At 39.4% G+C, this 15,566-nt stretch overlaps 1 protein-coding gene and 1 long non-coding RNA gene across 3 annotated transcripts; both read right to left on the bottom strand.

Moving 5' to 3' along the window:
• Positions 1–1,919: 1,919 nt before the first annotated feature.
• On the bottom strand, positions 1,920–5,030 carry LOC131348952 (L-selectin-like). Of its 2 annotated transcripts, XR_009204005.1 has the most exons (5): positions 4,940–5,030; positions 4,802–4,847; positions 3,962–4,451; positions 2,943–3,335; positions 1,920–2,064 (listed from the first exon to the last, which is right to left on the bottom strand). XR_009204005.1 is itself a non-coding variant. In XM_058384201.1 (4 exons), the coding sequence occupies exons 2-4, from the start codon at positions 4,833–4,835 to the stop codon at positions 2,009–2,011; spliced, it is 483 nt and encodes a 160-aa protein (XP_058240184.1). In that variant the 5' UTR covers positions 4,836–4,847; positions 4,940–5,030; the 3' UTR covers positions 1,920–2,008. The 2 variants fall into 2 exon arrangements, 1 of the variants encoding a protein (XP_058240184.1); XM_058384201.1 differs by lacking the exon at positions 3,962–4,451.
• A 6,716-nt stretch (positions 5,031–11,746) lies between these two features.
• Positions 11,747–15,106, bottom strand: LOC131349346 (uncharacterized). The gene is made up of 3 exons (XR_009204064.1): positions 14,989–15,106; positions 14,725–14,843; positions 11,747–14,620 (listed from the first exon to the last, which is right to left on the bottom strand). It is a non-coding gene; the product is annotated as an uncharacterized LOC131349346 (long non-coding RNA).
• Positions 15,107–15,566: the final 460 nt, after the last annotated feature.

Here is a 15,566-nt window from a genome sequence, read left to right as displayed (position 1 = left end):
AGGTGAGATGTGAATTTGGTTGGAGAATCTATGTTACGGATTTTTTTGGGGAGAGAATTCCAAAGACGTGGAGCAGTACAGCTGAAGGCTCTAGAACCCATGGTGGTCAAGTGGGAAGGGGGTGTAACTAGTAGCCTTGATGAAGAAGAGCAAAGAGTGTGAGAAGGTGTGTAGAACTGAACGAGCTCTGATAAGTAAAGGGGGAGCAAGATTATGAAGTGCTTTAAATGTGAGGAGGAGATGCCAATTGTAGTTAAACGGTTTAATAGAATCGAGTGAGAGTGTCGAAGGCTGCACACAAATCTATCAGGACAAGGATTGTTAATAGGCCGGCATCAGCAGCCAACAATAGGTCATTGGTAACTTTCACCAGAGCAGTTTCCGTACTATGTATAGTACGGAATCCAGACTGAAATGATTCAAAAAGGTTATTGTCACTGAGGTGAGTGTGAACCTGTATTGCAACTACCTTTTCAAATATTTTAGAAATGAAAGGAATGGAAATGGAACAGAAATTATTGAGATCATTAGGATTAGCACCAGGTTTTTTAAGGATTGTAGTAATATATATATATATATATATATATATATAATGTATGTATGAATTCTATATTTAGAGCTCCTGTAGGATGTTATTATTAAGATTAGAGAAATTATTGGTCATGCAGACATGAGGACAGTTTGTGCCGTTCTATATTTGTAATAATGTATTAGTGATAACTAATAAGAATTACAAACCAGACTAATAGTAGTATAGACAATAAACAAAAATGTCCTTATGACAGCAAAACAAACAAACACATTTATATTACTGAGTCATTAAAAACAATTGCTACTATTAGTAATATTTTTGCTGTAAATAAATTAGTAATTTCTGATCTTAAAATGCCTACTGAGGTTATAATAGTATAATCCAAATTCAAGTTACACAATAATGAAGTGAATAAATATAAACCTTTTCTTTTTGTTGCAATCAATTATGTGTTTATATATAGCAACTTATTGCTCTCTACATCAGGAGTGAAAAAGTAAACCTGACTGGGGTACATTTTACAAACAGTTCTGGAACTTGGCTCAATAAAATGCTCGCCCTAGTCCTTGCCTCTGCTGCACCCTACTGACTGTAAGTTTAAATGCTGTATTTAAAAAAAAAATCAGTCAGTTGGCATGAAGGTATTACAGGTGTTACAGGTCATCCCTCTTTTTCTTGTGGAAGATGGTTCCATTTGACTGCATCCTCCAGGTCACTGTAGTGTTCTTTGACACACCATTTTCTTTCAGTTTCTGCTTAATCTACAGAAAAGAACAGGATTTATTTACTGAATTACTGAATGTCACCAACTACTAAATATAAATCAATATACAGTATTAATCAGACATTTAATAGGAATTCTATTTCTGAGTGCAGGACTACTTGGTTAACATATTAAATGGTCATGGTTGATTAATGGTCATGCAAAACTTACCACTTCCAAAATGAATGACTGGACAGCAGGATCTAACACACTTCCATCAGACTTCACCTGCAGCCTCACTATCTGCTGTTCCCTCACTGGTGGTACTGTGGGGATCACAGCACAGATACACAGAGAAAAGCTTGATTAAGCATTTTTAAGATTCTTAATACATTGTAAGTGCATATTAAAGCTTGGTTGCCAGTCACTTCATACTATTTGTTAAAGTCTCTTTATAGTGATAGTGGACTTATAGTGGACTTACTGGTGTGACACATGAAAATGTGCAGGTTGCTGCATGTATCATCTTCAAATAGTTTATAATGCAGTCCACAGTTCTCATTTTTGTTTAAGTTATTTGGCTGTCCAGAAGTCCACTGGAGATTTGAAAATTTGGTCCCATCTGACCACTTCCAAGTGTCCCTATAAAGCCCAGTCCAGAAACAAAGAGTTTTCATCTGTGATGCAACCTGGCTTAACAGATTGTTCTCTGTGCTGCTGGTCACAGTGGCCAAGTCTGTGTGAAATTTTCTGCAGTAAGCCTGAGCTGCAGTCTAGGACAGCATAGGACTTGTGACCCCAACAAACCTGTCAGCACCACTGTTATTACCTGTGAAATTGGGGGGAAAAAAAGGTTGATGAAAACTGTTAAAATTCTTTAAAAATGGGCTCTAATAATCAGAACCAAAATTTTAGAATAACAAAAAAGATATAAAAAAATCTACAATATTTAGCATTTAAGATTATATTTATAGGTCACTACTGAAATTGAAGCAAATTTGTGATATTGATCAGGTTCTTTTGTGTATAACCAGTTAGGTTTTCTTTGAGTCTTATCCCTTCCATTGAAGGGCCTGTTCAGATGACACATGGATTTGCTCTAACATGGATCAACAGTTTTTACACAAAACTGTGGAGTGTTGAGCTTGAGCTTGAGTGTACACTGTTATTAAAGCAAAAGCAAGAAGTACCAATTACTAAGAAATTATGATTTGCATTTTTAAACTTTGGGTTTGTCTTTCGAGAGTCCAATTCAGTTATTCCATTTTACCTTACAGAATTGGCATATGATAAAACTGAAACTTTCAGGCTCATGGTCCATGCTGGTCATGGCCAGTTTGTTCAAATCTCAATAATCGAGCTAGTGGGTTTGTTTGTATGACGTATTGGCTGATGTGAAGCCTCACAAGATTGTTTGCTACATTCAACAAACAAGATTAATGTGGTAATGTGTTTTTTAAATGTTGTTAAAATTTAATTTTTGTCTCATTTTCATCCAAATATAAAACCACCTAACTACTTAGTATTTTTTATATATGTATGTAATTTCTAAATCATTCTTGGGTTACATCTATGCTATTTAAGCAACTTAACATTTGAAAAAATAAAACATTTATTTTTTTTTAATAAAGGCACAAGGCTATGGCATCTAAATCAAGACAAAACAAGAAAAACAAACCAAAACAGCACATCAAAATCAGGACTCACCATTGTAGCAGATAAAGGGTCTCAAATCATAGCAGTTAGCATCCCACCAGGTCCCAGCAGAGCATATAATACCACATGATTCATTTCCATGGTTATTATCAGGATTTCCAGCACCCCACATCCTAAAAATGGTATTCTGCAGTGGAACTTCATTAAAGGACCAACGCCAACTGTTAATGTCGTTGTAGAGTCCGATCCAGAAAGGTGCTGTTATACCTTGGCTTACTAATAATTTATTTAGCCTTACCCAGTCATTGTCACTTTCTATTGTTGCCAGGTCAGTGTACATTTCTCTGCAGTAGTTTTGTGCAGTGGACCACGTCACTGGTGTCATGATTAGATCATACTTGTGAGGGACAGTTTGCATGATGGAAATGACAGCTGGTACAAGACCTGTGGGTGATATATTGTAAAATCTACTGAACATATGGATTTACTTTTGTTTGAAAAGAAAAATACCATCTTTATTATTATGTTCCAAAGCTGCTGTGATTTCCAATCCAATTATAGTGATCACAGTAATTTACAGTTTAAAGTGTTACTCAAATTTATGAAAATTTTCACTTCTGAAAGAAGTGTGATCAAAGACCTTCTACTAAAATTCTAATAATGTTTACTGTTATCCAGTATCACAGTTATCCTGGCCATCATGGCTAACACTATGGGAACACTTCTTTGCAGAAGTCTATGAAGCTCTGTGTGATTTCTCAGCTCATGTAGGTCAGGTGACAAAGCAAAACGTGAGTGGGCTGATCTCTTGGCTCCCCTGTTCAGTGGTGAAGCCTAACTAGCTTATCCTGCATTCTCTGACGAAGAAGCCAGAGATTATGACAATGTCAAAGAGGATATTCTTGTACGCTGTGACTGGTTTCCAGTTAAAACACTGGTGGACTTTCACAAGTGGAAGAGAGTGCCAACCCGCCATTGACCCATTGATGAGCCTATGCCTGTGTGAGTCAGACCTAACTCCTCTACCTCAGGCCAACAAACCTTAGAAGTGCACCACAACCACAACTCACCATAGAAATGAATGGGAAGTCTGTCACTGCTCTATTGTCCTCAAGAAGTACAGTAAACCTGGTGCAACACATCTGAAACAGAGTTAGGGGCCGTCCTGTACCAGAACTTCAAAGAGGAGCAGTCCTCTACATATCACGCAAACTAACACCTGCTGAGAAGAAATATGCCACTGTGGAATGAGAAGCTGAAAGCGCACCACTCACTGATCATTCAGGAGTGCCACTGAAACTCTTCACCCTCCAGGAGAAAATTCCTGGAGGAAACCAGGCTCAGTACTAACAGGAGATAGGAGACTGAGTTCCAGGCGTAATCTTTCTCTCTCTCTGCTACTTTCCAGAGTCAGCAAGTTGAAGAAGACAACACTCCTAATTCTGCTGAGCCAATGCTCCTTTGTCTGCCTTGGTGTCTTGCTTTCTTGCCGCTTTACACACTTTCCACCTCCTTTGGCTACAGTCTCCTGCACCTTCTCAGCCTTCAGCACCACTGCACCTGCAAAATGTTCTTATTTTCTGAATAAAGCATCTTCCTCTGTGTTTCCACTTGCTGCAGCGAGTGTGACCCCCCCTCCATATATATATATATATATATATATATATATATATATATATATATATATATATATAAAAATATATATATATATATATATATATATATATATATATATATATATATAGCTCCTCATGCTATTCTCAAGTAACTCGCTTACATACATGTGTAAATACCCATGATCAAAATGCATACAGTAAAGTACTCTTAGCAATTTAGAGACTGTGTTAGTGAGAATGGAAATGCATTTGCAGAATCTCTTGATTTAACAGTGTTTAAAAAAATAGGCTCACCAGTGATACTCAGGAGAAAAAGGCAGGGCTTCATGATGGTGAATGGCTAGGGAATTGAAAAGATAATTATGCATTAAACATAAGATGCATTTATGCCTTTTTTTCTGAATGATAAAACACACCAGTACTGAACCATACCTGTCAGATTTGAAGGATGCTCTTTCTTGAATAGCTTAAGTAGTACAAAATCTCTTAGGCAAACCTGTTCTGCTTTTTCATGGTACATGACTGATGCAGTAGAACCTTTAAAAGGGGTGGAGACTGATTTTCATTTTGGTTGGAACACAAATCTTCTTTTTTAAAGAAAAGCAAAGAGAATAGAAAATGATGACCAGTCTTTCTTAAATTTCATCACAACAAAAGAAAGAGTTTAAGTGATTTTGATTCTAGATAAGTGTATTCTTATATTAACATGCATTAAGACTGTTGTAGTATATGACTTGTACTATTTATATTGGATTAATATGAAAAATATTATCTGTATTTTTCATGATATATTCTGCTAGTATTAATATTAATATAATATGCTAACATCATTAATCCCTGAAATGTCTTATTCTGTAGAACTGAATATTAGCACATCTACATTGTGAACTTAGACACCTCTAAAGCACATGTAAACAGTATACAAAAACCTCTGGGGTTAATCTGTATGGTTCATTTGTGGCTCAGTTTGTGGTTCATTTCATTTGTCTCTTGTGAAAACAACTAAAGTAGTTGCAACTAAAGAGCATGCTGGCAAAAATGTAGCTACAGTTATCTATAACCTCACATATTTAAAAAATAAATAAATGACAGAAAATAAAATATTCAAATGGTTTCCATTGGGGACATGTGCTCTCACAACACAGTAAGCAGTATTAGGTAGCAACTGGAAAAATAGAGAAAACACTCTATATCACACTTATTTCAAATCCACACATATGCAAAGGACCTACATATTATTGCAGCCATTAGAAAAGATCTGAGAAAGACTAAAGGCATGAATCAAGACAGGGAGAGGCTCTTCTATTTGAATAGATTTTACTAGCAAAAACTACTTCTCCTCAGTGATGTTGTGTTAAGCTCTAAGACGGGGGTTGGCAACATCTGGCCCGCCAGATGATTTTGAAAATGATATGGCTGTGGGTCCCATGGATAGCATACATGCAAAGCTGGGGACCCTAGAAATCTCTACCTAGAAATGTTTATTATACGCTATTTAATATTGAAGTCTTGCTTTGACACACATTCATTCAGATGCACAAGCCACCGTGCATGGCACCTTTCTGTCCTCTCTGTCTCGTCCTCTCAGCGGTAACAGCTGCTCGTCATTGCACATACACTCACATACATGTTCTACACAGAAGCTTAGCACACATATTTTGCACAATTTCTTTATTATAAACAGAATGAAGCTTATCGACAGCTCATTTGAGAAAAAGATAACACGGCTCAAAATATATCCTTATAGGAAGGTAAATGAGTAAATACTCAGTGTGAATACTGGAATTTCCCCTCTTTCACTAGTTTTTTCTATGTCTGGTGTTACAGATGTCACTTTGATGCAATTCAAGATTTCAAGATTCAAGAAGCTTTATTGTCATTTCAACCACATATAGCTGATGCAGTACATAGTGAAATGAAACAACGTTTCTCCAGGAGCTGGTGCTACAGAAACATACAACATAGAGTTCAAACACAAAAAACAACACAAAGCTAGGACCAAAAGTTTGTCCAAGCCACATAAAGTGCAAACAAAGCAACAACAAGACAGTGCAAAAACAATAAGTACAAAAAGACAACACAAAAACACAGGACACTTAGTGCCGAAAAAAGAAAAAGAACATGTGCAATGAAATGTAAATGAAATTAAATAAAATGAGATGATGTACAACCTTGGGACCGGACAACATGTATTGTGCAAAAATACAATAACAGCGGCTGAGGTAGTGCAAAATAGAAATAAACATAAATATAGCAGTAGATGTAATAAACACAGTGGTTGAGGTAGTGCAATAAGTATCGAACAATATAAGTTATGTGTGTGTGTGTGTGTGTGAGTGTGTGTGTCCACACAGGTGAGAGAGAGAGAGAGAGAGTGTGTGTGTGAGAGGCAGAGATTTTTGTACAGTTCAGTCCTGAGTTTGTGTGTGTGTGTGAGAGAGAGAGAGAGTTTAGTACAGTTCAGTCCTGAGTTTGTGTGTGTGTGTGTGTGAGAGAGAGAGAGAGTTTTGTACAGTTCAGTCCTGGGTGTTAAGGAGCCTGATGGCTTGAGGAAAGACACTGTTACACAGTCTGGTTGTGAGGGCCTGAATGCTCCGGTACCTCTTTCCAGATGGCAGGAGGGTGAAGAGTGTGTGTGAGGGGTGTGTAAGAGTGTGTGAGGGTGTGTGTGGTGTGTAAGAGTGTGTGTGAAGGGCGTGTGGGGTGTGTAAGAGTGTGTGTGAGGGGTGTGTAAGAGTGTGTGTGAGGGGTGTGTGGGGTGTGTAAGAGTGTGTGTGAAGGGTGTGTGGGGTGTGTAAGAGTGTGTGTGAGGGGTGTGTGGGGTGTGTAAGAGTGTGTGTGAGGGGTGTGTGGGGTGTGTAAGAGTGTGTGTGAGGGCTGTGTGGGGTGTGTAAGCGTGTGTGTGAGGGGTGTGTGGGGTGTGTAAGAGTGTGTGTGAGGGGTGTGTGGGGTCATCCACAATGCTGTTGGCTTTGCGGATGCAGCGTGCGGTGTAAATGTCCTTGATAGAATGGAGAGAGACTCCGATGATCTTCTCAGCTGTCCTCACTATCCCCTGAAGGGTATTGCGATCCGAGACGGTGCAATTCCCAAACCAGGCAGTGATGCAGCTGCTCAGGATGCTCTCGATGGTCCCTCTGTAGAACACAGTCAGGATGGGGGGAGGGAGATGGGCTTTCCTCAGCCTCCTCAGGAAGTACAGGTGCTGCTGGGCTTTCTTGGTGATGGAGCTGGTGTTGAGAGACCAGGTGAAGTTCTCTGCCAGATGAACACCAAGGAATTTGGTGCTCTTGACGATCTCCACAGAAGATCTGTCAATGAACAGCGGAGAATGGTCACTCTGTGCTCTCCTGAAGTCAACAACCATCTCTTTAGTCTTGTCGAAGTTCATTGACAGGTTGTTGGCTCTACACCATGCTGTTAGCTGCTGCACCTCCTCTCTGTATGCTGACTCATCGTTCTTGCTGATGAGACCCACCACGGTCGTGTCATCGGCGAGCTTGATGATGTGGTGTCGTGAGTCAGCAAAGTGAACAGCAGTGGACTGAGCACACAGCCCTGAGGAGCTCCAGTGCTCAGTGTGGTGGTTCTGGAGATGCTGTTCCCAATCTAGACTGACTGGGGTCTCCCAGTCAGGAAATCCAGGATCCATTTGCAGAGAGAAGTGTTTAGGCCCAGCAGGCTCAGCTTCTCAATCAAATTCTCCATGTTTTTATGTGTCAGTCGATTTCTCTCATGCGTTTTTATTGCATTCATTGATGAGTAAGTTGACTTCTTCTATTTAAATTTAATTTCATCAATCCATAGGCCAAATATTTAATGGTCATTAATCCATATAATTTCTGGCCTGTTATCTACTGACCCCAATCCAAACAAACTTGCCGACCCCTGGTCTGACAAACTGTGAGACAAACCTCACAGTTGCCTCTACAAAGTACCCTATATTTATCATGGCAAAGAGTCACCAGTCTACATGGAACAATCCACAAAATGCACATTATGCACTTGTGGGACTCACAAAGCTGGGATTATGCACATTTAATCCTAATGTCAGTGCACTAAAGGACAAAACCCTGCACATACTATAACTTAATAATAATCAATAAATGCTCCACTCTGTTTAAAAAATCTCTGAATAGGGTGTTCAGAAAAGCCACATTATAGAAAAAATAAAGAAAGATTCCCCCATTCATTATTTATGAGTTGTATTTGGCTGCTGTTTTTGTGCCTGACAGGGAGATAGAGGTTGCTGTCCCTTGCTACCAGAATGTACATCAAATGTTGGACTCCTGGACACAGATAGCTTAATACTCACCAGATCTTAAACCAGATAAACAAGTGATTTTGGATCAGATTTTAGTACTCTCTATGAGAGGTCACATGTCCATTCAAACAGAGGTGGATTTTGTATTATAAATAGTAGCCATTGTGTGCTGCTTCCTCATCACTTTTCAGAGATTTTTGCCATTTTGATCACACATAAGCCTAAGACACTTCAGTAGATGGCAAGTGGCTGCGGATTTGACTGAGAGAGAACTGTAGCGTTACAGTACTTGTCAGATTTGAAGGCTGTTTTTTTTGTTGTAGCTCCTGATCTTTTATAGTACAAAATCTCTTTCATTTTCTCAACATTTACCTCTTCTGTGGTAAATGACTGATGCAGTAGAACCTTTAAAAGGGGTGGAGACTAATTTTCATTTTGGTTGGAACACAAATCTCCTTATTTATACAAAAGCAAAGAGAATGGAAATGTTGACCAGTCATTCTTAAATTTCAACACAAAAAAAGAAAGGGTTCAAGGAACTTTATGTAGATAAGTTGAAAAAGAAACAACAACAGTCTATTTTTATATTAACATGCATAAAGACTATTGTAGGACATGACATTATTTATATTGAAAAAATATGAATATTAAATGTTTTCTGTATTTTAATGATAAATTCTGCTTGCATTAATATCTTTAATATTAATATAATATACTAACATCATTAATCCCTGAAATTGCTAGTTTTTTCTGATTCTGTAGAATTGAATATTAGCACATCTACTGTGTGAACTTAGACACCTCTAAAGCACAAGTAAACTGTATGCAAAAACCTCTTGAGTTGATCTGTATGGTTTATTTGTCACTCAGTTTGTGGTCCATTTGATTTGTCTCTTGTGAAAAAAGAAAGTAGTTGTAGTCAGTTTCACTTTTTGCTCTGTAACTAAAAAGCATGTTGCCCAAATGTAGTTCCAGTTATCTATAACCTCACAGATAAAATAAAATATTCAAATGGTTTCCTTTGGGGATGTATGCTCTCACAACATAGAAAGCAGCACTGGGTAGCAACAGGAACAATAGAGAAACACTCTATATCACACTCATACATATGCAAAGGACCTACATATTATTGCAGCCATTAGAAAAAAATCTGAGAAAGAATTAAGGCATGAATCGAGACAGGGAGAAGCTCTCCTGTTTGAATAGATTTTACTAGCAAACAAAAAAACTAACGCTCCTTTCTGGAAGAACGTCACAAGTTTAAATGTCACAGCCCACAAAATGTACATTATGCACTTGTGGCATTCACTAAGATGGGATCATGCACATTTAATATTAATGTCAGTGCACACACTGGGGCAGTGGTGGCTCAAGTGGTTAAGGCTCTGGGTTGTTGATCAGCGGTTCGGGGTTCAAGCTCCATCAACACCAAGCTCCACTGTTGATCAGTTGAGCAAGGCCCTTAACCCTCCCTGTGCTCTGACCTAAACTTTCTCAGCAGGGTTATGCGAAGAAATTGAAATAGGCATCTTACCCTCAGTTCTTCTTCTAATGGGCAAAACCATGCACATAACGCAATATTAATCGATATATGTTCCACTCCTAAAAAAGCCATGTTATAGAAAAAATGTTCCCCATTCTTAATGGATGAGTTGTACTTGGTTGCTGTTTCTATGATTGACAGGACAGAGTGTGCAAAATCGAACATCAGGGCAAAAACGTTTGTCCAAAAAAATTTAATTTTATCTAAATCAGCTCACTTGAAATCTATTTTACTGGTCTGCATGAAATACTTATTTTTTTTTAGATTTTAATTTCAGAATTCAAGGCTAGTTAAAAATTAGAACTGTTGCTGATAGTCAATATCTGAAATGTACAGAACTGAAGAAATAGCAGCTTCACACTTTAATATTACAGGTATATAATTTATGCTTGCATTTATTTTTGCTGACAAGTGTCCAAATTTTTGAGTAGATTAATATGGTGATGAGATTGAGAAATTGAGATATCTCAATTATATACTTTTTTCATGCTATTTTATTTTATGCTTCTGTTCCGCAACCTCAGGAAGCCCACCTGCCTTACATTGCCAGAACACTTTGCTGAAGAGCCAGGACTCTAGAAGCAGGGAAAATACGAGGTAGTTTAAGTGTTTCAGAAAGAGGTAGGTCTTCATCTGTCGCATGAAAACCATGACTCAGCTGTTCATACATCAAGGGGAAGTTCCACCAGATGCCAGAATGGAAAACTCTTGACATGTACCTTCTTCTTATCCTGAGAGATGGACTAGTTGAGCAGTGCTAGTAGATTCAAGGGAGCGTGGTGCTGTGGAAGGAGTAATAAGACCTTTGAGGTAAGAGGGTACTGGCTCTTGACTTTGTAGGCAAGCATCAGTGTTTTGAATCTGATGCATGCAGCTAGCTGAACAACCTAGGCAGGTTAAAAAAAAGTAATATAGCTGTATTTTGAATTTCAGATGACAAATTGAACAACATGGGAAGAAAAGGACAGTTGATTGTCCACGGTTACCCCAAGGGTGTGATCAGTGGCTTCAGTGGCAAAGAAGGCTGAGGAAGGCTCACCTTCTACAGAGGGACCTCTACATCGAGAGCATCCTGAGCAGCTGCATCACTGCCTGGTTTGGGAATTGCACCGTCTCGGATCGCAAGACCCTTCAGCGTATAGTGAGGACAGCTGAGAAGATCATCGGAGTCCCTCTTCCCTCTATTATGGACATTTACTCCACACGCTGCATCCGCAAAGCTAACAGCATTGTGGATGATCCCACACACCCCTCACACACACTCTTACACACCCCACACACCCCTCACACACACTTTTCACCCTCCTGCCATCCGGAAGGAAGTACCAAAGCATTTAGACCTGCACAACCAGACTGTTGAACAGCTTCTTCCCTGAGGCAATCAGGTATCTCAACAGAGAACTGAACTGAGCTGGACACGGACACACACACACACATACAACCGAGATCTGATCTCAACAGAGAGACTGAACTTTTCAACAGAGAAATTGAACTGTGCTGGACACAGTCACACACGCACAAAATTCCTGTTTGCAAGCATTTGTCACTTTACATTACACTTTACATTGATCCTGTTTACAGGTCACTTTAATATTTGCATTCACTGTCAACACTATCCTTTTGCACAGAGTCGGTGTTATATCTCTTGTTTGTCTGCACTGTCTTGTCTTGTCATCCTGTGCACTTCTGTTGTATGTCTAGTTTCTAAAGATTGCACCTTAAGTATAGCTTAGCCTTATCTCTGTTTTTAGCTCTGTCTATCTGCATCACCTGTACTTTGTTTTTGTTATGTGTAGCACCTTTAGTCTAGGAGGAACGTTGTTTCATTTCACCGTGTACTGCATCAGCTACAGTATATATGGTTGAAGTGACAGTAAAGCTTCTTTGACTTTTGAGATTTCAGGGAAGGATTTCAGGACTGCAGCAGTGAGTGGAACCCGGCAGCACTCTTTACATTTACATTTCTGGCATTTGGCAGACACTCTTATCCAGAGTAATGTACAAAAGTTCTTTGAAGTCTCCATCAATGAATACATTAACACTGTTTCAAAAGGTCACAGACTTAGGATACCATCAGCCTAAAAACTGAGTTTTTGTTTGTTTTATTTTGTTTTAGAAGTGGTAGGTTTTCAGCCACAATGTGAAAACAAACAGTGACTTGGCTGTACAGATATCTAGGGGAAGTTCATTCCACCACCTTGGTGCCAGAACAGAGAAGAGTCTAGATGTATACTTACCTTTTACCCTGAGAGATGATGGGACCAGTTGAGCAGTGCTAGTGGATCTGAGGGAGCAAGGTGCAGTGAGAGGAGTAATAAGAGCTTTGAGGTAAGATGGTGCTGGTCCATTCTTGGCTTCGTAGACAAGCATCAGTGTCTTTAATCTGATGCATGCAGCTACCTGAAGCCAGTGGAGGGAATGCAGCAGTGGGGTGCTGTGGGAGAAATTGTGCAGCAGAATTTTGGATCATTTGCAGTGCATGAATTGCCTTCAGATGTAGTCCTGCCAGTAGAGATTTGCAGTAGTCCATTCTCGAAATGACAAGAGACTGAACAAGCACGTTAGTAGCCTGTGTGGATTGAAATGGTTGAAACCTTCTGATGTACAGAAGAAACCAACATGTGCGTGTCACATTAGCAACATGGGAGGAGAAGGACAGTTGATTGTCCATGATAACCGCAAGGTAGCAAGCAGTGACTGAAGGGGAGCTCATGGAGGGAAGGAGAAGATAAGTTGGCTGTCATCGGCATAGCAGTGGTATGAAAACCCATGTGAGGATATAATTTTGCCTAGAGAATGAGTATAGAGGGAGAAAAGGAGAGGACCAAATACTGAGCCTTGTGGGACACCAGTAGAGAGTTTGCATGGGCAGATGTCAGTCCCTTCCATGTTGCCTGATATGAGCAACCATCCATGTAAGAAGCAAGCCATTCCCATGCTGTTCCACAAATTCCAAGACTCCTGAGGGTGGACAAGAGAGTCTTGTGGTTTACTGTATCAAATGCTGCAGAAAGGTCAAGGAGGATGAGGACAGATTACAGCTTGGCTGATCTAGCAGCATGTAGTTTCTCAGTGACCACCAAAAGGGCAGTCTCTGTGGAATGTGCTGCTTTGAAGCCAGACTGGTTGGGATCATGGAGGTTATTCTGCAAGAGGTCAGACAGCTGATAAACAATGCGTTCAAGAATTATATAAAGAAATGAGAGAAGTGATAGGTAGTGCCTGTTTCCTTGGACTTTACAACCTGTGGATTATTTTTGTTGTTTTGTATATATGAATTCTGTATCTAGCCACTGTACTGTACGATGTTATTAAAAGCATGTTTATTAACAATATTGAAATTATTGCTCATGCAGTCATGAGGACAGTTTGTGCAATGCTATATTTGTAATAATGTATTAGTGATAACTAATAAAACAGAATTAAACATCAGATTGATAGTCACTGCATGAAAATTTGCAACATGCAAATTTTCATCCCCGTGAATGCCTGATGACTTCTCTAATCACCAGCAGTTATCGACAATTCACAGCCTGGGAAGTTCCCGTTCTTGGGTGACAGACACAGTCGGAACCATACCATGGGGTGTATGGGCTTGGGATAAACATCATGACGTGTCTGAAGCAATGAGAGCATTTTGGATGAGTGTAAGTGTGCTGTGGTGCTCAGGAACCGGCAAAGAAGTAGAATCGGCAGATAAACAAAGACAGAAAACAGGCAGAGAGAGAGAGAGAGAGAGAGCGCATGCGTTAACTCACGTTAACTCATGACAATCATCCGATTAATCGCGATTAAATATTTTAATCGATTGACAGCCCTAATATAATATAATATATTAATCTATACAAATCGTTAAAGATATAACAATATAGGTGTCATAAAGGCTAATAGTAAATATTAGGAAAACAGACATTTGGGAGAAATATGTTGATAAAATGTAAGTTTAGTAAGTAAAAATAAATACACAAAAAGTAGCCAGAGATTTTCTTCATGGCATCACGTTTGGCATCAAATGTCTTTTTGCTGCCTCGGGGTCATAGGTATGTGGTGGTGTTCTGTTAGACGGCAGCCCATTTCGCAGACGCTGGTGATGCAGTGCTGCACACTTTAAAGTTCCCGTTCTAATCTCGCCTGCAGCTTAGCACACAGATTGCTGAGCTCCTGGCTGAGGAATGATGGAGGTCTCACAATCCACCCTGAAACTCCATCAACGGCACCGTCTTCTTCATCTGACATCATCAGCGGTGATTCCCCTCCAGAAGTCCACTTCGTCCGCAGCCAGTACACTTTGCCTCGCGTCCAAGAGCTGAAAACACAATTATTACATATAATAAACAACATGTACATCATTACAGTTTATACTAATGCAACAGAAATAAGTAAAACAAATTTATTTCTAATCTGTCTTACCCTCTTCCTCCTCTGGCGACTCCGGGCTGAGGTCTTATTAGCTGCAGCCACACTTGCTAGCTCTGGCTGGCTGTACTGGAAATTTCTGTGCATGGTCTCATAGTATGTCTTGCAGACAACTAAAAACAAGTGAATGGGTTTGTTAAAACCAAACATAACTACACAGACAAATAGCAAAAACAGAATTAAGAACAACATGGTGACAACAAAATGTAACAACAACAACAAATTGAGAACTGAAATTGAGAAGTGAAAATTACTTACCAACAAAGTCATTTTTTCCAGGCCTTCATCGCGCAATTCCGGACTTATGGACAGTTCTCCCACTAAAATGAGGTGACCGTCTCATTATATGCTGAGCTTAATCTGTGGAGGCAAAAAGTACGGAGTTAAAACAACGTGTTTATTTGCTTCGGAAACAACATAGTGCATGTTAGCCCATATCTTTAATCCGTACCTGTGCTCCGGGTCATAGTGCCTACAGTTTCCACAGAGTTGTGTAGCGGACAGACTGCCTCCTACAAAATACAAGTAAAAATGCTTTGTTACAAATCTTACACTGGTTCTGACAAATGAAAGCATGAACCCCTGCTTTCATTTGGCAGAACGTTGATGTCGTTAGAAGAATTTAGACTTACCGCGATTTTAGGATTGTGCAGCCACCTCTTCCTCTTCGGTTCCTTGTCTAGCCATTTTAAACAGCGAAGAAAATGTAAAGAGCGAAGAAAATGAAAATGGTAAGCAAATTCCAGGAAAGAATAACATCTCTGTTTGTATGTTTTGATTCCACGCTTTGACTCGTGACCTTGTCTGTGATTGGAGGAACATACCACGCCACTGTG

This window comes from Hemibagrus wyckioides, linkage group LG29 (assembly GCF_019097595.1).
Source record: "Hemibagrus wyckioides isolate EC202008001 linkage group LG29, SWU_Hwy_1.0, whole genome shotgun sequence".
NCBI lineage: Eukaryota > Metazoa > Chordata > Actinopteri > Siluriformes > Bagridae > Hemibagrus > Hemibagrus wyckioides.
The sequence above is the reverse complement of the archived record's forward strand: the minus strand, read 5'-3'. Positions and strand labels throughout refer to the sequence as shown.

Bases quoted from the DNA above. Each gene is read 5' to 3' on its own strand.
- LOC131348952 (XM_058384201.1), bottom strand. From the start codon at position 4,835: ATGAAGCCCTGCCTTTTTCTCCTGAGTATCACTG. The intron at 3,336-4,801 runs GTGAGCCTATTT...TATCACCCACAG, and splicing joins TTTTCTCCTGAGTATCACTG to GTCTTGTACCAGCTGTCATT. The intron at 2,065-2,942 runs GTGAGTCCTGAT...CCAATTTCACAG, and splicing joins ACCCTTTATCTGCTACAATG to GTAATAACAGTGGTGCTGAC.